Source organism: Misgurnus anguillicaudatus, chromosome 9, assembly GCF_027580225.2.
Source record: "Misgurnus anguillicaudatus chromosome 9, ASM2758022v2, whole genome shotgun sequence".
Taxonomy (NCBI): Eukaryota; Metazoa; Chordata; class Actinopteri; order Cypriniformes; family Cobitidae; genus Misgurnus; species Misgurnus anguillicaudatus.
Window position 1 is genome coordinate 15881763 of NC_073345.2, and position 20292 is coordinate 15902054.

The 20292-nt window shown below is 37.1% G+C and overlaps 2 protein-coding genes across 3 annotated transcripts; one reads left to right on the plus strand and one right to left on the minus strand.

Annotated features, from left to right (window-relative positions):
• Window positions 1-921: 921 nt before the first annotated feature.
• xndc1 (xrcc1 N-terminal domain containing 1) lies at window positions 922-6852 on the minus strand. Of its 2 annotated transcripts, none has more exons than XM_055180796.2 (9): window positions 6627-6852; window positions 5986-6127; window positions 4909-5064; window positions 4637-4809; window positions 4035-4117; window positions 3792-3946; window positions 3614-3686; window positions 1753-1970; window positions 922-1594 (listed from the first exon to the last, which is right to left on the minus strand). In XM_055180796.2, exons 1-9 carry the CDS (start codon window positions 6669-6671, stop codon window positions 1347-1349), a joined length of 1293 nt encoding a protein of 430 aa, XP_055036771.2. In that variant the 5' UTR covers window positions 6672-6852; the 3' UTR covers window positions 922-1346. The 2 variants fall into 2 exon arrangements, with proteins under 2 accessions (XP_055036771.2, XP_055036770.2); XM_055180795.2 differs by having other exon boundaries at window positions 3780-3946.
• Window positions 6853-8746: 1894 nt separating this feature from the next.
• Window positions 8747-19109, plus strand: tnfsf10l3 (tumor necrosis factor (ligand) superfamily, member 10 like 3). Its single transcript, XM_055180518.2, has 5 exons — window positions 8747-9232; window positions 12244-12393; window positions 13661-13697; window positions 13807-13899; window positions 17981-19109. Exons 1-5 carry the CDS (start codon window positions 8978-8980, stop codon window positions 18436-18438), a joined length of 993 nt encoding a protein of 330 aa, XP_055036493.1. The 5' UTR covers window positions 8747-8977; the 3' UTR covers window positions 18439-19109.
• The last annotated feature ends 1183 nt before the right edge of the window (window positions 19110-20292 follow it).

Below are 20292 nucleotides of genomic sequence, written 5' to 3' on the forward strand. Positions count from 1 at the left end.
TTTTGAGACTTACAAAACAAATAGGAAATATGGACAATTTTGCACTAATCTAGGTCACTAACCATATGACCAACTTGACATGTACTTCAAATATCAGTTTTTTTCATGTTTCAAATTCAAGAAATTCAAATTGTCATACAAATAACATAATTCATTATGAAAACAATTATATCAAGAAAATGCTGGCTTTTGACCCTACTATACATGGAAATATAGCAAAAAACATCCACATATGTACTATATAATACTATATGGGGCGGTTTCCCGAACAGGCTTTAGATTAATCCAGGATTAGGCGTTAGTTATTCTGACATTCAAGTAGTTTTTACAAACAAACCTTACAAAAAACGATATCGGTGTGCATCTTGAGACACAAAGGCACTGATATATGTTAAGATAGTGTTGGTGCAAGATGTTTTTCAATTAAGGCAATAATTTAATAAAATACACAATTTTGTCTCAAAAATTCATATAATATTACAAAATATTGTATCATAAAAATTCATATAATATTACAAAATATTGTATCATAATTGCACATTTTTCCTACCGTGAGGTTTTCCATCTTCGGATATGAAAAACAATTACAGTGGATCTCTATCAATGGATGACTGTCACATATCCAATGTATATCCAGCAGCTTCAATCAGTAGCGCCGTTTAGTAACATCTAATCCTGATCTGAAGAGTCTTAACAAGTGGCATGAGTCCACTAGTTCTCCACCACTGAGCAGCTAAAACACGCCTGAACGATTTCATCCTGAACAAACCAAATAACATGTGCCGTTTCCCGAAGGACCAGCCAATTAAAAACGCAACTGTAACACTATGTTGCTTCCCGTGAGCTCGCTAAGGACTATACATTTTCCACCCCCTTTATCAACAGACTTTCTCTATTTAACACCTTTGTAAACTCGCTCAGTGTTTTGTATAAACTCATGCTTTATTTTGGGAACAATGAAAACATATATTTTTTATTATTCCAGATTTCAGTTATGAGAACATGTTCTATACAAGCAATGTTTTTTGTTTTAACATAACAAAGAGCGTGAATTATGTGACAACAGATGTTTAGTCCAGATACTTCAGATACATTCAACTTTTTTGTCATTGTGACACATAGTACAAACATATCCAATTTTTAAGACTGTCTTTATGAAAACAATTGAAATGCATTCAGATTAAAACAGTTTAGGTTTGACATATGTGTTCTTTAGGTACACACTAGTCATTACATTATACAGTATTTACTGACAGGTAGTCCATATTGTCCAGTGCTTTGGAAACTAAGCTGAAACCTGTTTTATATTTACATATTGCGGTATTAAAAGGACAAGTCCTTTTCATTCAGTCCAACCACACAATACTTGACTCTACGGTGTCGCCACAGGTGCTGGCGTGCTGCTGGATGCGGTCTGGTGGGAATCTGATGGAGCAGAGAGGACATGGAACCGTAAGCTCATCTGCTCCAGAGCCAAAAACAGGGAGTTGCCGTGAGCTCATGGCCCCTGTTTCCATGACTTCCAAAACCTCAGCTGGATCAGAATCCATGCAGGTGGAAGCATGGAGAGGCAGGTAATCAGGACTGAAAGATACTGCATGTACAAAAAGCCAGATAAAGAAAACAGTGAACATCACTATGTGAGGTAAATAAAAATGCTTTACATGTGTATAATACAAAAGTCCAGTAGCTAAGCAATGTAATCGAGCGAAACCAAAACCTTTTCAAATGTGCATGTAAATAATCATTTACCTCCACAAAGAGGACACATGGTCTCAGGAGATACGAGGTCAGTAGAGATCTGTGGAGCAGGAGAGGCAGGTTCCTGTGTGTCCACTGGTCTCTCATTGGGTCTACAGGCTCTTTTCTCTGTTTTGACACCTCTGGCTGAACTTGATGAGATGGTTTTATTTGTTGAAGCTGTAGGTCTGGACCTCTTCAATGCCTTAGTATTGTTAACTAGGCACTGCCTAAAGGACCCCCATTAAATAAGGAAATTTGAGTATAGATTGTTTTATCGGACGCACATGCATATTCGTGGTTGCATGTCTGGGGTGCGTTTCCCAAAAGCATCGTTAGACAACTACTGTCATAAGTTTCGTTGTTACTGACAAAGTTCAACAATTTGGTGTTTCTCGAAACCACAGTTCAAACAAACATTCGCAAGCTGCATCGCAAACTTGTTTGGTTTGAACGACAGTTCTTCACCATCATAGTTCCTTGTTATTATAATATGCAGACTTACTTTGATCATGCTTTTGAACAAAATACGCAAAAAACATGTAGTACATTCTATATCCATCATTCTGAATATATACAAATTTTATTTTACATCTTTTGTAAATAGAATTAAAGCACTGTGCATGCGCGCAATCCTATGAACTTTAAGACCCTGGGGAATCCCTGGCAGGAGTGACGTAAGAGGAAACTTGCGCATTAATTAAATATCTAAAAAAAAAAAAAAACAGAACTTAATCTCAATAACATCGTCCAGTGCAATAAATGTTATTTACAACAGTAATCTGACAATAAATTGATTTGAACAGATTAATTAGTACTTCACCTCCCACGTGACATCATCAACTATGTTGTTGAACCAACATGGTTCAAACGACGAATGTGCGACAAAGTTACTATGTTTTCGGGAAACACTCTTGACAAGGTAGTTAGTTTCTCCAACTATGCATTGTACTATGGTGGGGTGGTTCAGCAGCGAGTTACGTCGTTGTTTAGGAAACGCACCCCTGGGCGAAACGTAACTTCCGGTCACTGTTTATTTAATGGTCTGACTGGTGGCTAAACTGAACTCTGGAAAAAATACCTTGTTGAAAGTAACAAATGTTTTGGTTTCCTAAAGACGAGGGGAAACGGCGATCATGTATCACCTCTATGTGAATGGAGGTTAGGCAGTCAATCTGTAGATAAAATTGTATACATTATATAGTACACATTTTAAAGTAAAGTTAGCTCAGTGTCGGTTTTTATACGCTTTAGCTATGGTAATCTACTTATTGTTTATTTTGCTTGTTATCAGACATAAACTACTCTAAAATGACCTTGTTGTTATTCTTTGCAGAGTTTACAGGAAGTTACGTTTGTTCCACGAAACCGTTTGTTTATGTTGTTACTGCTAAAACTGGCTAGATACATATGCTATATGAAATGATACACAGTTCTGGAAAAAAACTCCAAAATTATTTAAAAAAATTTATTTACCATTTATAGGTACATAATATATGATATATAATATAGGTGTATGGGTAAAATAAAATATATTTTATGTTTTATTCTGCGAACTAATGGCAACATTTTTCCCGAATTCCAAATATTATTTTTTTTTAAATTGGTCAAAATAACAAAAAACTATATTTTTTATAGACAAATTTGCATTATTTCTAGTTAGAAAAATATATTATCTGCATAATAATTTAGTGAAAATTAGAAATTTATTGAAAGTTTCAAAATTTAGAGATTCTATAATTAAAAATTTTGCTTTATCTTAAGAAAAAAAAAAACTTGCTTGATCCTATTTTGGTGGTTTGTATCAAAACTACTATGCAGACCACAAATCTTCTATTCATTATATTTGAACAGTTTTTGTCTCAAATCTTACCGTGCCTTTGACTTCCTCTTGTGTTCCTCAGGTGTCTTCACTTCTTCACTGGTAGTACTAACTCGACTAGATTCTGAAAGAAAGACACACACCCAACCTTTATACTATATCACTTCCTTACAATCTTCTTTCACCTGATTTGTTTAGAGGTCAAATAGCAACTTGCCTGGTGAGGTACCTGTACTGATGCTGTTGTCTCTCTGAGGTGTTGTGCTAGATGAGGTGCTGGAGGGGGACGTTGATAATGAGTGTCTATTAGAGCGGGCAGCTATGACCATGCGCCCTGCCCAACTCAAACTCCCAGGACTCCTTTGGGCATCTGGAGAGGCATCCCTGTCAGAAAGACAAGTATTAGCAATCTATCTTAATGTTAAAACATATATGAAATAAGGTAGGTATGAAACACTTAATTCTCACACACCCTGAGATTCGTCCGAAAAATGTGTTTTGAACAGCTGGGCTGGACAGCCACTCTTTGACAGAAGTCATCTTGTCAGGTGTGTGCTGTGAAACATTTACAAAGGTAACAAATGTTACCCTGTTTATAACAAGTGTGGAACATATATTTATGGATTATACACTCCACTTTTTTGAAAATAGGCTAATTTATGATATTAGGGCCCAAAATAGCCCCAGCTATTAAATATCATTGCACCTGCTGCACCCATGGTACGTCCGCAAAGTCCTTTATTATTACGCCAGAATTAGAGTATAGTTCCTAGCCAACTTTTAATTTTTCTTCAGTCTTAGTACACGATGTAACTACAGAAGAGTCAAGTTTTAAAAAGGAAAAATATTGAAACACTTTGGTCATTTTTAGCGCGATGCTAATGGTCTAATCAGATTCAATGGATTGTGCTAAGCTATGCTAAAAGTGGTAGCGCCAGACCCGGAGATCAGCTGAATGGATTACAAAACAGTAAAACTTTGATTATATTTTCAAAAAAAGTGGAGTGTCCCTTTAACATCAACTTACCCAATAATCTATAATCAGAGACCATCAATGATCAAACATATGCTTACCATGTTTTGGGGAGCAGGTGCTTCCTGTTGGTCTGAAGTATCTTCAGTCTGGTCTTCTTTGGTGCGGACGCGCAGAAACGACAGACCAAACTGTGAATGTTTGTTGAAAGGCTGTGTGCAGGTAACTCGCAGCCTGTCCCAGCTCTCCTCAGCAGCTGGGTGGAGAAAATCAGCTGGACATAGAAGAGTTTAAGACATTAACTAACTAGTTTAATGTTAATGTACATCTGCACACAGTACAGAAACTAAAGTTGTAGTAAAAACCTTTTTACCTTTTTTAAACATGCGTACGGTTTGGCGACCAGTGCCCTGCCTTGAGTCAGCTGGACTCATGAGTGTTGCAGTGGGCAGCAGTGTGACATAGGGATGGTCTAAAGACCAAGAGGAGCGTCCGACATCCACCTGAATGAACGCAGAGCCACAGTTACCTTTATAAACAAAAACAGAAAGACCATGAACTTCAAAGTCAAATACATCCACTGAAATATCAAATACATAAACTGACAAGATATAATGACAGATTATTAAGGGGGGGGTTTAATGGTATTTCAAGCATTCTGACTTATTAACACAGTTATAGAGTTGTTTCCTCATGCTAAACGTAGGCAAAGTGTCAAAAATGCAGTTGGGCGTGTTTCAGAGTATTTCTGTGCCGAATGCACTTCGCCAGGGTTCGTACAAGTTTCGGCTAATTTTTTTCGATTACGGTTCTAACTGACGTTTCAGGGGTTTTCGATACGTATCACTTCTTTATATGGGCTTCCGCCAGAAAACTTCCCCCGGAAAACCCCGCCCAGCCGTCAGTCAGCGGGAGACGCTAGAGCTTGCTAACAGCTTATCACGCCACTCAGCCTTGTTTAATTTCAAAAGTCAACAATGGCACAACAAGAAGTGTGTTTTTGGATGTAAGGAGAAGACATCCAGCCTTATGGAAACAATGGATATAGTTTATTATCCGGATTAGCAGCGGAGTTTTGCGTGTGTGTTTGATGCGGTGGATTTTCAGAACCGGGTCATGACGAGTTACACGTGGTAAGTAAGACTTCTGTCTTATGTTGGAAATAGGCGCGTGTATATTATATAAATTACACGAACATGTAGTGAATCATAAGTTAAAACAGTGTTGTATAGTGTTGTATGACTCGTACTCGCTCCTCCCGTGTTATAACTCCTCCTTCTGCATTTTTTCGTACGTTATCGGAAAGATTCGTAAAGCTAATCTTTTTTTATAAATCTGATTAAACTAAAGACTCTTCAGAGATATAAAGGATGTCATACTACTCCATAGGTACTCCAGATTAATATCAGAAATGCAGAAACAGCGTGTGTTACGTGAGCTTTAAACCCACCAACATCAATGAATCCTATAACAGATGCACGCTCCATCTGTAATTCAACCCTTAGTACTCCACTGCGGTCCTGCACACTGCATAACCACGGTCTGCTGTTTTCACTGCTGTCACACAGATTATCCACCCCATTCTTTATGTCCTGCAATGGTTTACATTTGACAAGTTATATAACATATAGACTGATTTACATTTATATGAAGAATAATGCTTTACATAAAAAGGACAAATATTTACACACAGACTGCATTGTATAGACCATTTCAAAAGATGTAAACAACACTGGTCCGGAAGCGCTTCCTGTTTCAGTTTGTGTCTGTTTTTTATTTATTTCACATATATCATCATCTTTAAGATGTTTGTTTAACTTTTTGATTCAGTTCTATATTCTAGACCAGTGTTGTTTACATCTTTTGAAATGGTCTATATGAAGAGCGATGCTTTATATACAATGGCAACATTTACATATAGACTGCATTACATGATACTTAATAGATAATAACAATGATACTAACGTTTCATTAGATACGTTTCGTAGATTTAAAATGAACATTTATTTATTTTACATGTCTAACTAAGATGTAATAAGCCCATGGTGGTGTACAACCAGAAGTATATAATACATCAGTTATTTAACTTACCTGTGATGTAAACGAGACGATATGTTTAATTCTGACTGGAGCCATCGTAAAAATGTACAACAAAACAATTTTTTATTTTTTTTATTTAGTATAACTCATTATTTTAAACATTTCCCACCGCGAACGCTTTTTGCAGTTAATGTTTTGCTGTATTTATTTTTCCCGCCAGCTCATTCCGCCAAAGACCTCAGTAACTCCGCCCACATAACTCCGTTCTTCCGGTTCTCGAGAGCGAATAGAAACACATGATGCCCTCTCGTGGCTCAGAAGTAAATATTACTGAAGATGAAGGCCGTGTCTCAGTGCGAAGGCTGCAGCCTCCGGACGTCGCGTGTCTAGGCTGCATACGTCATCAAGACTGTCTTGTTTCAGAATATTAACAATTATAAAGTTGACTGTTATTCTTAGTTAATAGTAAATTGTTGTAATATGCGTATGACTTGCGAATGTAATGGTCAGTTTATTTAAATAAACAAGGCTTGATGACGTATGCACCCTGCATATGCGACCTCCGCAGGCTGCAGCCTTTTGATTGAGAAACGGCGGAAAAATCCAGTTTATTTTCAATCGTCGCACTAAAACTAATATAAACAAAGTATTTTTTTAAACTACAGTTAAGTTATGGTCAGGCTTTTATGTCCAGCTTTTTTTCTTGTACCGAGGACAACATAAACTAGGTATTTGTAGGCTAAATTATATGATTTCTGTCTGTTAATATAATACAAATTTCGTTTGTAAGGCCTATGCATTAACATTTTTTTAATTATATGTTAAAAAAGGTATCATGTTAATCAAATGTGTGTATGATGGAGTGTGTCTTATTTTACACAATAAATAGCATGTGTAAATACATGCTGAAAGCATTAGAGCATGGTTTGGTTTGGTTTGGTTTGGTTTGAGATGATCATTGCTTGTTAATGAGACCATTCCTTCTTCCTCTGCCTCTCCAGATGTTGCTGGCCCCTGCTATGTAATGTGTGGGTGTGGAGAATCAGTGGGCCGCAATAACGCAGCTGCACTCCGGCAAAACATCTGTCTCAAATACCATTCATTTAAATAGAGGCCATTACCATGCATCAACAGGAAATCTCATAAACATTTTTGTCAGGCTATGGGCACATTGATTTACCCTTATGTTCTGTTGATGTTAGAAACTTTAAAGAGAGTGATGTTAGGAGCACATAGTAAGACTTTACTGATAGGTTGCTAATGATTTACAAAAGGCAGGAAACAATACTGATAAGAGAATATATAAATGTGTGACCATATGTGACCATGCCTGTGAAACCATGCTGAAGTCATCTTTTATGATTTACTGTTTTCTACACAACATCATCCTATATAATGTAAAGAACATTCTGTGAAAATATAACCTTGATATATTTAATACTGACTTAATAAGGTAATGTCAATGAATGTAAAATCAATGATTGAAATAAAACTTTTATGCTTCTAATCTCTATCTCATAATTAGATTATGAGACTTTAGACTGGATTTTTGATCTTCCAAACATATTTTCATTGCTTTGTTTTTTGCTTATAAAGTAAAAACAAAATGCAAGAATGAATGTGGAAGTAATAACAATTTGTAAAGATAAGCCAAAGATAAGCCAAAATAGTGCAAAACCACATTTTTGGACAACACACTTGTGGTGTGAGAAATGGCAGTTTAACCCTTTCTTTCCATAAATCATATCCTATCTCAGAAATTCAAAACCATACAAATAATAAATATATAAATAACATAAAAGGAATAATAACACCACAATAATATGTTACATACGAATTATGCATTATAAATAAAAAGGTGGGGTGTTGTAGGTCTACACTGTAAAAAATATGCAGCATTTTTATCAAATCAAATTTATTTTTATGTTACTTTAACTCAAAAAATTTTTTATTTGACTTGCAAAACCAAGTTATTTTAACTTCATGCTGGATATTTTTTTACAGTGTATGTTAAATCAAATGTGACAGAAATGTGAAATGATGTCATATTTTATTAATGTGAGTATTTTATTTTTCATGTGATAAAGTTTGCTTGTTTTTACGTGGGAAGGTAAAATGGGAGGCACTCTGTGGTGTAACATTAAAAATGAGAGGGCAGGTCGGTTAAATGAAACAGGATAGAGGATACGGATTAGTCCATTGTCAAACTCAAGTAGCAACTCCGGAGAGAAACGCCTCGCGCGCTCCTCGTCTTTTCATTAGTGGCTTACAGCAGGATTTACAGGAAAACAAACTCACAAAGATGACATGCTTGCGATTTACCAAGGGGTCGATTCGAGTTTACTCTGTGTTTTGGTAGGCGAAATTAAACTTTTTTATTAATAAGGGTCATTAAAAGTGTGATGGACATGGGCTCCCCGGCCCCTCCTCAGCGCGTGCTAGAATCGCTGGATCGGAACGCAGCGGGATCCGAAAGTAACTCTGAATATTTACAGTCTGTAAGCAGCGAGTCGAGTTCATTCATCATGATCGAGCCCAAAAACCGTCTCGAAGTACCGTCGAGGTTATGGGTGACGATGGTTGTGGTCATCGTGATCGTCCTTCAGGTTGCTTCGACCACAGGACTCTTCATATACCTGAATATGTCAGTGGCACAGGTACGATAATGCAACCATTTGTGTTTTTGATTATATTTGTTTTTGAAATATTTCGTGGGCGGTGTATTATTATAGTAGTTAGGTTTATATTAAATTTAAAACTTTATTTAGCTTTAAATTTGGCTTTTATAACAAAATATGTATTACATTTTATAATGACTTAGGACATAATAGTGGTCATTTGTAAATTGCATTACAGATCTGTCTTACCCTGCAGGCTGAACATGTTGTCTGTATCAGGTTTACATGATATCATTTTATTCTAGCTGCTGATTTGTTGCCATGAGAATTGGGTCATAGGCACCCCAAATAAATTCTCATCTTTTGTCTTTTGTGTTGGGTCAGTGGTGTTGTAATTGGGGTAATGGGGGCAGGGAACCCCATATAATCAAAACTAACCATTACAAGCTTCCCATTGGTAATAAAGTGATGAATAAAATATATGCAGTTGACACATTACCCAGCGTTTAAACCAAATCTACACCCTTGTGTTTAATAGAGGCTGTATAAAGACACAGATCTCTGAGCTTGTATTGTAATTATCTCATGCGTTCCTCAACACCCCTAAGAGCTTTTGGCATGTTTCTTTTGTATCCTGACACTTTCTTTTATGTACTGCGTGGGAAAGTTGTCAAACTATGAAGTCTTGCAATGGTCTGGTAAGTTGCACTGCACATTTTCAGATACATTTTTCCTTTATCATGATTAAAAAAACATAATCACAACATCATCTACATTTAGGCATTTGGCAGACATTTTATCTAAATCAACCCAAACAAAGCAAATGCATTACATGCTATACATTTACATTGGATCAGTTTGTGTGCTATGTTGGATCAAATCCATAACCTTTTGCACTGCTAACGCTGTATTCTACTAATTGAGCTAGTACAACAGTACAAACTTTACAAGTTGTCTAATTCGTATGAATTCATATGAAGTTAATCATGCAAAAATGCCTGATTATCATGAAAAAGCAATAACGAAACCCGGCCACTAAACTCCTCGTCACAGGGGCAAAGGCAAATCGTACAAAAATGTACGAATGTGGTCGTATGAACTAATACAAATTAGCCACCTCGTAAAATACGTATTAATTGCCATGAGATAGTGTTGGTCGGTGAACATTCAAACTGTTTGCAAGTTGAGAGGTGGTTTAGGAAACTCATAAACACTGCTTTACTAAGTTGGGTGTCATAACTGGAAACTTTCACAAAACTAAGCAATGGTAATGCTGTCAGATTTAATTAGTATATTAATTACTTTCTAATCCTGTCTGTTATCAGGTTATGAAGGTCAGTGGTTTCAAAATGAGGAGGGTTTTGTCATTTGGAGTGGACGTGATGAGTTAGACACAATACATAATGGGGGCTGAAAACAAAAATAGTCTGACCAAAATTTTGACCGCAGTATTTAGGGATAAGACAGATATCTGTACCCACAGTTTAGTTATCCAGTGACTGAGCACTTCAAAATAAAAAATGTTTAACATTACCTTATGTTTTTTTTCTTTTGTATAAACTTTTAGTCAAAATATTTTTCTCTTAGATTTGCTTTTCCAGCCAGCTCTGTTTTCTCATTTATTTATTTTAATTAGTTTGCACTGCAGGTTTTTACATTTATGCAAAGCATAATTGTGGACATTATGCATAGCAGTTCTTAAAGAGCCAGTAAGATGCCAATTTTAAGCGTCCTATCACTGTTTATAAGTCCCGGACAACAGGTTTAAATGCATGCAAGGTCAAAAAACACTGTAATTTTCTCAAAATATAAATTTAAAATGACCCCTTTTCTCAGAGATCCCCAAACGATTCGTGTGAAGCCGTTCAACGACTCAGTCTGCCTTAACTCCACCTTTCAGTAGCCTACTCTGCTCTGATTGGTCAACTGACAGAGTCTCTAACGTGACTCTCTGACATTATATTAAGATTTTAAACAACGACATCATTCATCATTAATCCAAGCAATAAAAACGACGACAGAAACTAAAATTTTACACTCATTTAAGCATTTATGTAGCTATAATCATACTTATATGTTGTGGTTAGGAGACGCATGTTGTTCCAAATAAAGTGGGTACTGAACCATCTTTCATTTTCACGGAGGGATTAACTAGACGTTTGGCAATGAAGAATCAGTGGTTAAAATGACTTTTTCACGGAGGGATTTACTAGAAGTTTGTCAAAGTAATTTTAACCACTGATTCTTCACAGCCAAACGTCTAGTAAATCCCTCTGTGAAAATTTTATTTTAACTACTGATTCTTCACAGCCAAATGTCTAGTAAATCCCTCCGTGAAAAAGTAATTTTAACCACTGTTCTTAATAGCCATACGTTTAGTATATCCCTCCTTGAAAAAGTAATTTTAACCACTGATTCTTCACAGCCAAACGTTTAGTATATCCCTCCGTGAAAAATAAATTTTAACCACAGATTCTTCACAGCCAAAAGTTTAGTATATCCGTCCTTGAAAAAGTAATTTTAACCACAGATTCTTCACAGCCAAACGTTTAGTATATCCCTCCTTGAAAAAGAAATTTTAACCACTGATTCTTCACAGCCAAACGTTTAGTATATCCCTCCTTGAAAAAGTAATTTTAACCACAGATCCTTCATATATCTTCATCCTTCATCCTCTTCATCCGTAGTGCAAACAACACCAACTGAAAACACAGCGTGATATGATGTTTACACACTATCTAGCTGTGGGCAGGTCATAGTTTTTCGTTTCTCCTGCGGACAAGGCTGTAGGCTGAGATTATTATAGTAGGCTGTTGGTATTACGTGGAAAAAGACAGGCAGGAAATTCAATCCATATGAACACTTGTTTCAGCAATTCAGAGTCGATAACTTTATTAATCGTGCACTTTTTGGGTCAACTACTTTGCACATTGTTTACATTGATTTACAGCTACATGACACACTGCAATACAGGTCATTTTGGATCTGTGTGGCTCTTTAATAAATAGTGGTCTAGCGATTAGTGACCTAAGAGTTTTTGTCATCCTTAGGCTCAAAATCAGGGTGTGACGGAGGAGCTGAGATGTCTTGGTCTTTTAAACGCTTTGGAGAAAGAGCAGGAGGTGCCTGATGAACTCGTTCAGCTTTTTGGAGAGCCCTGCATTAAACTTGCCGAAGGACTCAAAGCTTACATTTCTAAGGTATAAATTAATTCAATGGATAATGTAAACAACTAATCATTTAAATCTACAAAATACAGAAATAAACAAATATATGTTAGGCTTTTGCTTGAAGCAAAGAAACAAGCGTGCGAGCACATCCCAAGCCTGCTCTGCGTGTGATCACAGATGACATTGCTGAGGTTGGAGCACTGGGATTTAGTCTGTTTATTACATTTCTCATGGCATGTGGAGCTAAAGGCCTTAAGACATAAGCACATGGCGGGGTTAAGCGGTGGAAAACATTCTGGAAAACACACAAAGCCCTGCTGTTATAACCTAAAGACAAAACAATTGGGAATATTTAACAAAGAACCGACATTCAGCAATAATGTGCTCTGTCTTTTCTTAACTGTAGTTATTTGATTTCTGCTCATTACAAGTGAAGTGGACCTTTTATATTTAGTTGCATACAGTAAAATGTAATCCCTGAAATGTCTTTCACATGCATTATTGGGGGGCCTATTGCATTTAAATGTCCTGTCAGTGTTGCCGAGCTTCACATAAATAACTTTCATGAGACCTCTCTTCTCTCAGCCGTAGTTTAGATATTTTTTCCACTCTGAAGTCCCAGAAAAACCTGACATTGGCTCTCTGGCTTGTTTTGATAAGTTTGCAATACTCAGATTTCTACCATCCGATATTGTTTCCATCAAATCGTGACTCCGCAGTGCACTTCAGTCGGACTGTATATTTGTGAGGAACTTTAGAAACACAATGTCTGTTATTATCTGAAGTTCCTGAGAGGAAAGACCAACCCTAAATGATGACATGAAGGAAAATTACTTGGAATAGTTCATACGGCTCTGTGTCCAGCTCTATGTGTAAGGTTTTATGATCATTTCCGAACCCCTGCCCTGTTATAATATTTTAGCAACACATATTTGGAAGAACTCAAGAGGTGTGTGGAGATATACTCTAGCAGTCTCTGTGACCCTACAATCTTAGAAATAAATGTACAAAAGCTATCACTGGGATAGTATTCTTTTAAAAGAAGTACATATTGGTACCAACTGTATACATATCTGTACCTAAATGATACATATTTGGACCTTTTTAAAGGATACCATCCCCGTGACAGCTTTGTTGTTGTTTTCTGAAGGTCTAGATAGATATGGAAAATGGATTTCTCGTTTATTATAGCAATAAAAAAGACATAGAAATACAGTACATCTAGTTTTGAGAGTCTAGTCTGTGCAGTTGCATTTGTCACAAATCTATAAATATAAGCATTTCTGCTTTCTTTTAGGTCACAGAAAACATTATCTCAAAACAAACTTTTCAAGGTAACATAAAACCATCCATTTAAAATGTTCAATTTTGCTTTTTTTAATTTTACTGTATCTGGTTTGCTCATTGTTTACATTTTGTACTTTTGGTTTGTCTTTATCACAGAGAGAGTAGCGATTCCTCCTCGTACGAAATTACTTACCACTGGCAACCCACGGCCATCCGCTCATCTCACTCTGAGAGACAGTGGACTTCAGGGTAAGTTGTGTCTTTGTATTACACAAAACTTATAAAAGCACAAATCCTTTTGGTTTCTGAGTCATATCATTCAGAGTAGTGAAAGTGCTTGTTTTAAAAATGTAATAAAATAACAAAATGTTTTAGACTGTTTATAAACTGATAGCCTGCATGAAAACAGCAGAAAAAAATAGTGCAACAAATGCTTTGTGGTCACAAACAAGTCTCAGTAGAGTTCCCCACATTCCTGAAAAGCAAAAGAAATCAATGGACCGTGTTTTTTCACGCACCACAAGCTCTACATAGTAAAACAATGTGTAGATGCGATAACTGTAGTGATGTCTACTCACCCAAACTGGGTTTTCAACTTTAAAATGCACACTTAAAAATAAAGGTTCTTTGTCAGGATATATGGTTCTGTTTTTTAAGGTTTTAAAGAGGGTGGCAACATAGAAACGATTACTTTAAATATATATATATATATATATATATATATATATATATATATATATATATATATATATATATATATATATATATATATATATATATATATATATATATATATATATATATATATATATATATATATATTCTTATACAATATAATATACTATATTAGGGATGCACCGATACAAATATTCAATTACTTAGAATTAGAAATGCACCATAATTAAATTTTTCCACGAAACCATTTTATTCAGACTGATATCTGATAGTTTGGTGGTTATATTAACTTGCATTAACTAAATTCAGAAGATTTTCTGAATTTTATTTATTCATGACCATTAATATTGAACATTAAACTAATGATGTTTCTTTACATTTTCTATAGCCGGTTTCAGCAGTAACAACATAAACAAATAAACTTTGCAAAGAATCAATAACAACAGAGTCTTTTAGAGGATTTTATTTAGGATAACAAGCAAAATAAACAAGAAGTAGATTACCTTAGTTCAAATCATAGCTAAAGCGAATAAAAACTATACTGAGCTAAAGTTACTGTGTAAAATTGTACTATATAATGTATGCAATGTATGTATTTGATTCAATGTATGTATAATGTATTAGACCTCGGCGCGCAGTAACATCATCACTCCTGACTACTCCTCCTCTCGCTCAAACTTTTGTCAATATTACTGTGCCCAAGGTAGTGCTCTTCCGCCATACAATATATAGTTGTATTTTTTATCTGCTTTAAAAATCATCACGTTTTATTTTGTGCCACAATACTAACTAGTGTAACTACTCATGTAACAGTCTTTAAATAGGGAAAACATGGAAGTGTTTGTTTGCTTATAAATTCATCCTTGTTTGGATCAGTGGCGGCGTTTCACGAAAACCTAGGGTATGGCAAAAATTATATTTGTACAAGAAGGCCATTCAAATAACGAATCTATGAAACCACATTATATCCATATGTGTACATACTCCACCAACCTGTACAAAATCATACTATGATTGCACGGATGTACTGACAACAATACGGAAGCAATACAATTGAACTAAAACAAGATAATATCAAAACATGCTGTAACATCCCTTCAGAAATCTTGTCATGACAGCCGCCAATAAACACTAAACACAATGAAGACTTTTAATGATGTGATAGAGCACACGTAGTTTACTCAGCCAGCTAACCAACTAAGACTAAAACACTAAATAAAACTCTTAGTAAAACAGGGCTAAATGCAAAAACAAGTCTTACCTTTTGTCGCCGTGCAGTTTTTATTCCACAAGTCGCCATATTCAAAAACGCGCGCAAATAATTAATACACTTCGACTGCGCTACAATTTCCCAGTGGAACATGTTTATTTATCCACAGAGAACAAATCATTTTACTTCTGGAATAATGTATGCAATATTATTGCGCGAGTGTGGGGAAGAACTGTGAGTTTGAATGTTAAAACAAAAAAAGGAGTTTACTTGCGAAAATAAAGATAACAACAGCGGTCATCATGAAACCTCCTGCAAGGACTTCAAGCTGTGCTGCAAGCAAGAACGACAGGCTGATGACATCAAAGTACCGCGAGGGTGAGGCGAGAAATCATCGGAAGAGTTTGCTTTCAAACCGCTCTCGCGGCACGTTGATGTCATCCGCATTTCGGTTTCTGTATTATAGCATGAAGTCGAGCACACGTGTAAATTATCCATATTAGTGATGTACCAATATTCAGATATGTTCTACTTAAAAATATTAAAAATTATCTTTAATGAGCATCATTATAGCCTGTTGATTTCTGGTGTTTTGTCTGAATGCTAGGGTATGGCAACTGCCATACCCTGCCATACGCAAACGCCGCCCCTGGTTTGGATCCTAAGAAATGACTGGGGCTAAGCTAAATTCTAACACATTCACGACGCGCTGTACAAAGATTATGTGCACGCATTGAAAAAAGATTAGTATGTTTTAATTCGTCTAAGTTGAGGTAAGAACATAGTAAAATATAAAAAAAGGTGGTGTTTTCCTTTAAGTTCCGTACAGATGTGTAAACACGAAAAACGCATGTGCGTCCGATGAAACGGTCTATACACAGAACTCAATTTCATTGCATTTTCCTGTTCTCTTTTGATTGACAGGATATATCAGTCCAATAGTGTGATTATTGGCCGATAGATCGGTGGATCTCTGCTTAGAATGACATCCACAGATACCGATAGATAGCCTACTGATAGTTTTGCTTTATACTTCTTGTTTAAAGCTCACATAACACACACTGTTTCTGCATTTCTGGTGTTAATCTGGAGTACCTATAGAGTAGTATTACATCCTTTATATCTCCAAAGAGTCTTTAGTTTAATCAGATTTATAAAAGAAAGATTAGCTTTACCTAATGTTTCCAATAAAGTACGAAAAAATAAAGAAGGAGGAGTTACTACCGCGAGAGGAGCGAGTGCGATTCATGCAAAACTATACAACACTGTTTAACTTATGATTCACTACATGTTTGTGTCATTTATATAATATGCACGCGCCTATTTCTAACATATACAGAAGTCTTACTTGCTGCATGCATCTCATGACCCAGTTGGGACTTTTAATGAAATCCAGCGCATCAAACATACACGCAAAACTCCGCTGCTACCCCGGATAATAAACTGCATCAATTGTTTCCATAAGGCTGACTTTCTTCTCCTTACATCCAAAAACACACTTCTTCTTTCGTGCCATTGTTGAGTTTTGAAATGAAAAAAAGCTGTCGTGTGATATGATGTTTGCAAGTTCTACCGTCTCCCGCTGATTGACGGGTGGGCAGGGTTTTCCGGGGGAAGTGCCTGGCCATAAAAAGAAGTGATACGTATAGAAACCCCTGAAATGTGTGCTGGACCAGTAATCGAAAAAAGCTTTCCGAAACTTGTACTAACCCTGGCGAAGTGAAATACTCTGTAACACGCCCAACTGCTTTTTGACACTTTGCCTACGTTTAGCATGAGGAAACAACTCTATAACTGTGTTAATAAGTCAGAATGCATGAAATACCATTGAACCACCCCTTTAAAATTATTATTTCATGATATCCTAAATGTATAGTGTGTACCAACTGCAGTTCAGTTGTTATTGTGACCCAATTCAAAATAATCACAGTTTGAGTTTCCCACCCCTTTTTATTGCCAGGATGTTATTTGCCCTGATCATTGGCTGTTTATTAACAATAGTGGACAAAAATGCTTTTATTTGCCGATACTGATTATAGTATTGCCTATATACCACCCTACGTCCTTGACTGCCAAAATCTGCAAACTGCAAAACGGGTTGTAGGCTAGTAAGATCCATCATGATCCAGCCTTAAGTTCAAAGTCTGAGATTTTTTTCCAGTAAAGTATCTAAAGTATGTTCCTGTTAAAGTATATGATTAACAGGTCTTTGGGACACAAATAGCTCCATTTATTTTTTGGAGAAAAATCCCTTAATTCCACTCAAACACCCTCATCTGATTGTTCAAGGTTTTTAAGATGACATGAAGTACTGTAATATGGAGGTGTGTTGGAGCAGGGTTGCACTCTTACAGTAATGTTGATCTTCAGAAGCAGTATAGTGAAACCCTGCCCTACACTGAGATGATCCTACAAAATCTTTAATCTCCTTTTTTACTATCCCAGGTACCACAACTTTAATCCCCCAGACGGACCTTCACCAGTCCTGCCGGCATCCTGTTAGATCCTGGGGAAACCAAAGCTTTGGCTCGCACCTCCACAACATGACCGTGTCCGACGGCCGTCTGCGCATCCCACGCGCGGGCCGCTACTACCTGTACGGCCAAGTTTATTTTCGTTACCTCACCCTCTCCAGCGACGACTCCCGTTCCACCTCTGTCAGCCACCAGGTGGTGCAGTGCGTTTACAAGAAGACGGCCTACGCCCGCCCGATTCAGCTCCTGAAAGGTGTGGGTACCAAATGTTGGTCCCCGGACAGTGAGAATGCCCTTCACTCCGTCTACCAGGGTGGCCTGTTTGAACTCCGTGCGGGCGATGAGATCTTCATATCTGTGTCTTCTCCCACAGCTGTGTATGCAGAAGACTCTTCCAGCTACTTTGGGGCCTTCCTGTTTGACCTCTGAGGGAGCCACAGCTGTGGCTTGTGGTTTTAATTCAAGGGAAGGGAAATGGGTTCTGCTGGAGGCCTCGCATGGGAACCATGAAATGGGGAAGCACAGAGACGTTGTGTAAAGGGGCTTTATACTGCCTTTGGGCATTTTCAAATAACTCTCTAATGACCAATTCACTTCTGTATGCGACGAGACTCATATGTCGAAAAATTCACATTCTTTACTAATGGAAGCAGTGTTTGGAAAATTATTGTGTGACGCACGGATGGTGAATTGACCTACATTGAGAAGAAAGCTCAGCATCTACAGCTGTACATATGATGTTAAAATAGACTTGAGATATTGAAGTGAGATATTCTCCTTTCACTGAGCGAAAAGACTTCACATATGAACTTTTTTCTGGATGGACAGATTATAACTGCTCCTGTAGCTCAGTGGTAGAGCATTGCATTAGCAGGGGTCTGAACCCTGGGAACACACAAACTAAAAAACTGAATAGCTTGTAATGCACTGTAAGTTGCTTTCGATAAAACTGTCTGCCAGATGCATAAATGTAAATGTAAGCATTTCTGGGAGGGCTTTGTGATGACAGATCTAACTATTCTCAAAGGGTGTTTTCTTAAAGGGGTCATAGTATGAGATTTTTTTAAGATGTAAAATAAATCTTTGGTGTCTGCAGAGTGCATACGTGAAGTTTTAGCTCAAAATACCCCACAGATAATTTATTATAACATGTTAAAATTGACACTTTGTAGGCCTGAGCAAAAGTGTGCCGTTTTTGGGTGTGTCATTTAAAATGCAAATGAGCGGATCTCAATGATGGTGGTTTGTTTTTTGAGTTTGTAATTGAAACTCAATTGAGCTGTCAATCATTTTTTCTCTCTCTCTTTCTCTCTGCACTAAATGGCGGTGCCGTGGTTGGATAGGGCAGATTTAGGGGCGGTATTATTGTAATTGGCCTTGCTACCTACCTCACAAAACAGGCGAAATCTGAACGACCTAATTTTTCACATGCTTGCAGAAAATGGCTTACCCAAACAAAGTTACTGGGTTGATATTTTTCACGTTTTCTAGGTTGATAGAAGCACTAATGGCGCTTTTCCATTGCATAGTACCCCACGGTTTGGTTTAGTTTGGGTCGGGTCAGCTTACTTTTTGGAGCTTTTCCATTAGGTGCAGTACGTGGTACCCAATACTTTTTTTCGTACCACCTCCCGATCTGATACCAAACGTGACGCGAAAACACTGTAGATCACTGATTGGTCTGAAAGAAACGTCACTAACAGCGTCATCGCTAGAATGTAAATTAGCTTTACCTGTGCTAGGCTAGCTTGCGCTGTCTTGAGCAAACATGTTGTCATCTGTGCTCTGGTATAAGTTCCCAAACTCCCTTTTTGCGATGAAAAACATCCACAGGTTGAGAATCAGGGACACCATAGCAGTTTTTCCAGACTTGCAGTTTGTGGCAGAACATTCGCGACGAGCCAGTCAGCATTATATGCTTAAATGCACCTTCAGTGAGACTCAGCGGAGCGCCGTCGGCTGATGCCGCGGGTGTTTGAACAGAAACTGTCATGTGATACAGAGGTAGTGATAAACCCGATGTGCAAACATCTATTTGTTGTGGCCAATTTTAATTTTGTGGCGGACTGAGAAATAAATTAATGTATGGGAATGTACAACGACGCTCTCCTCTCACTTGTATGATGTCACAGCTGTAGGCAGCGCAAATATAACGACACGCCTAAAATCCCTCCCAATGCGAAGTGATACTAAACTCGATGGAAAAGCTAACCACGCCAAATTAAACCGTGGGATACTATGCAATGGAAAAGCGCCATTAGGGACCAAATTATAGCACTTAAA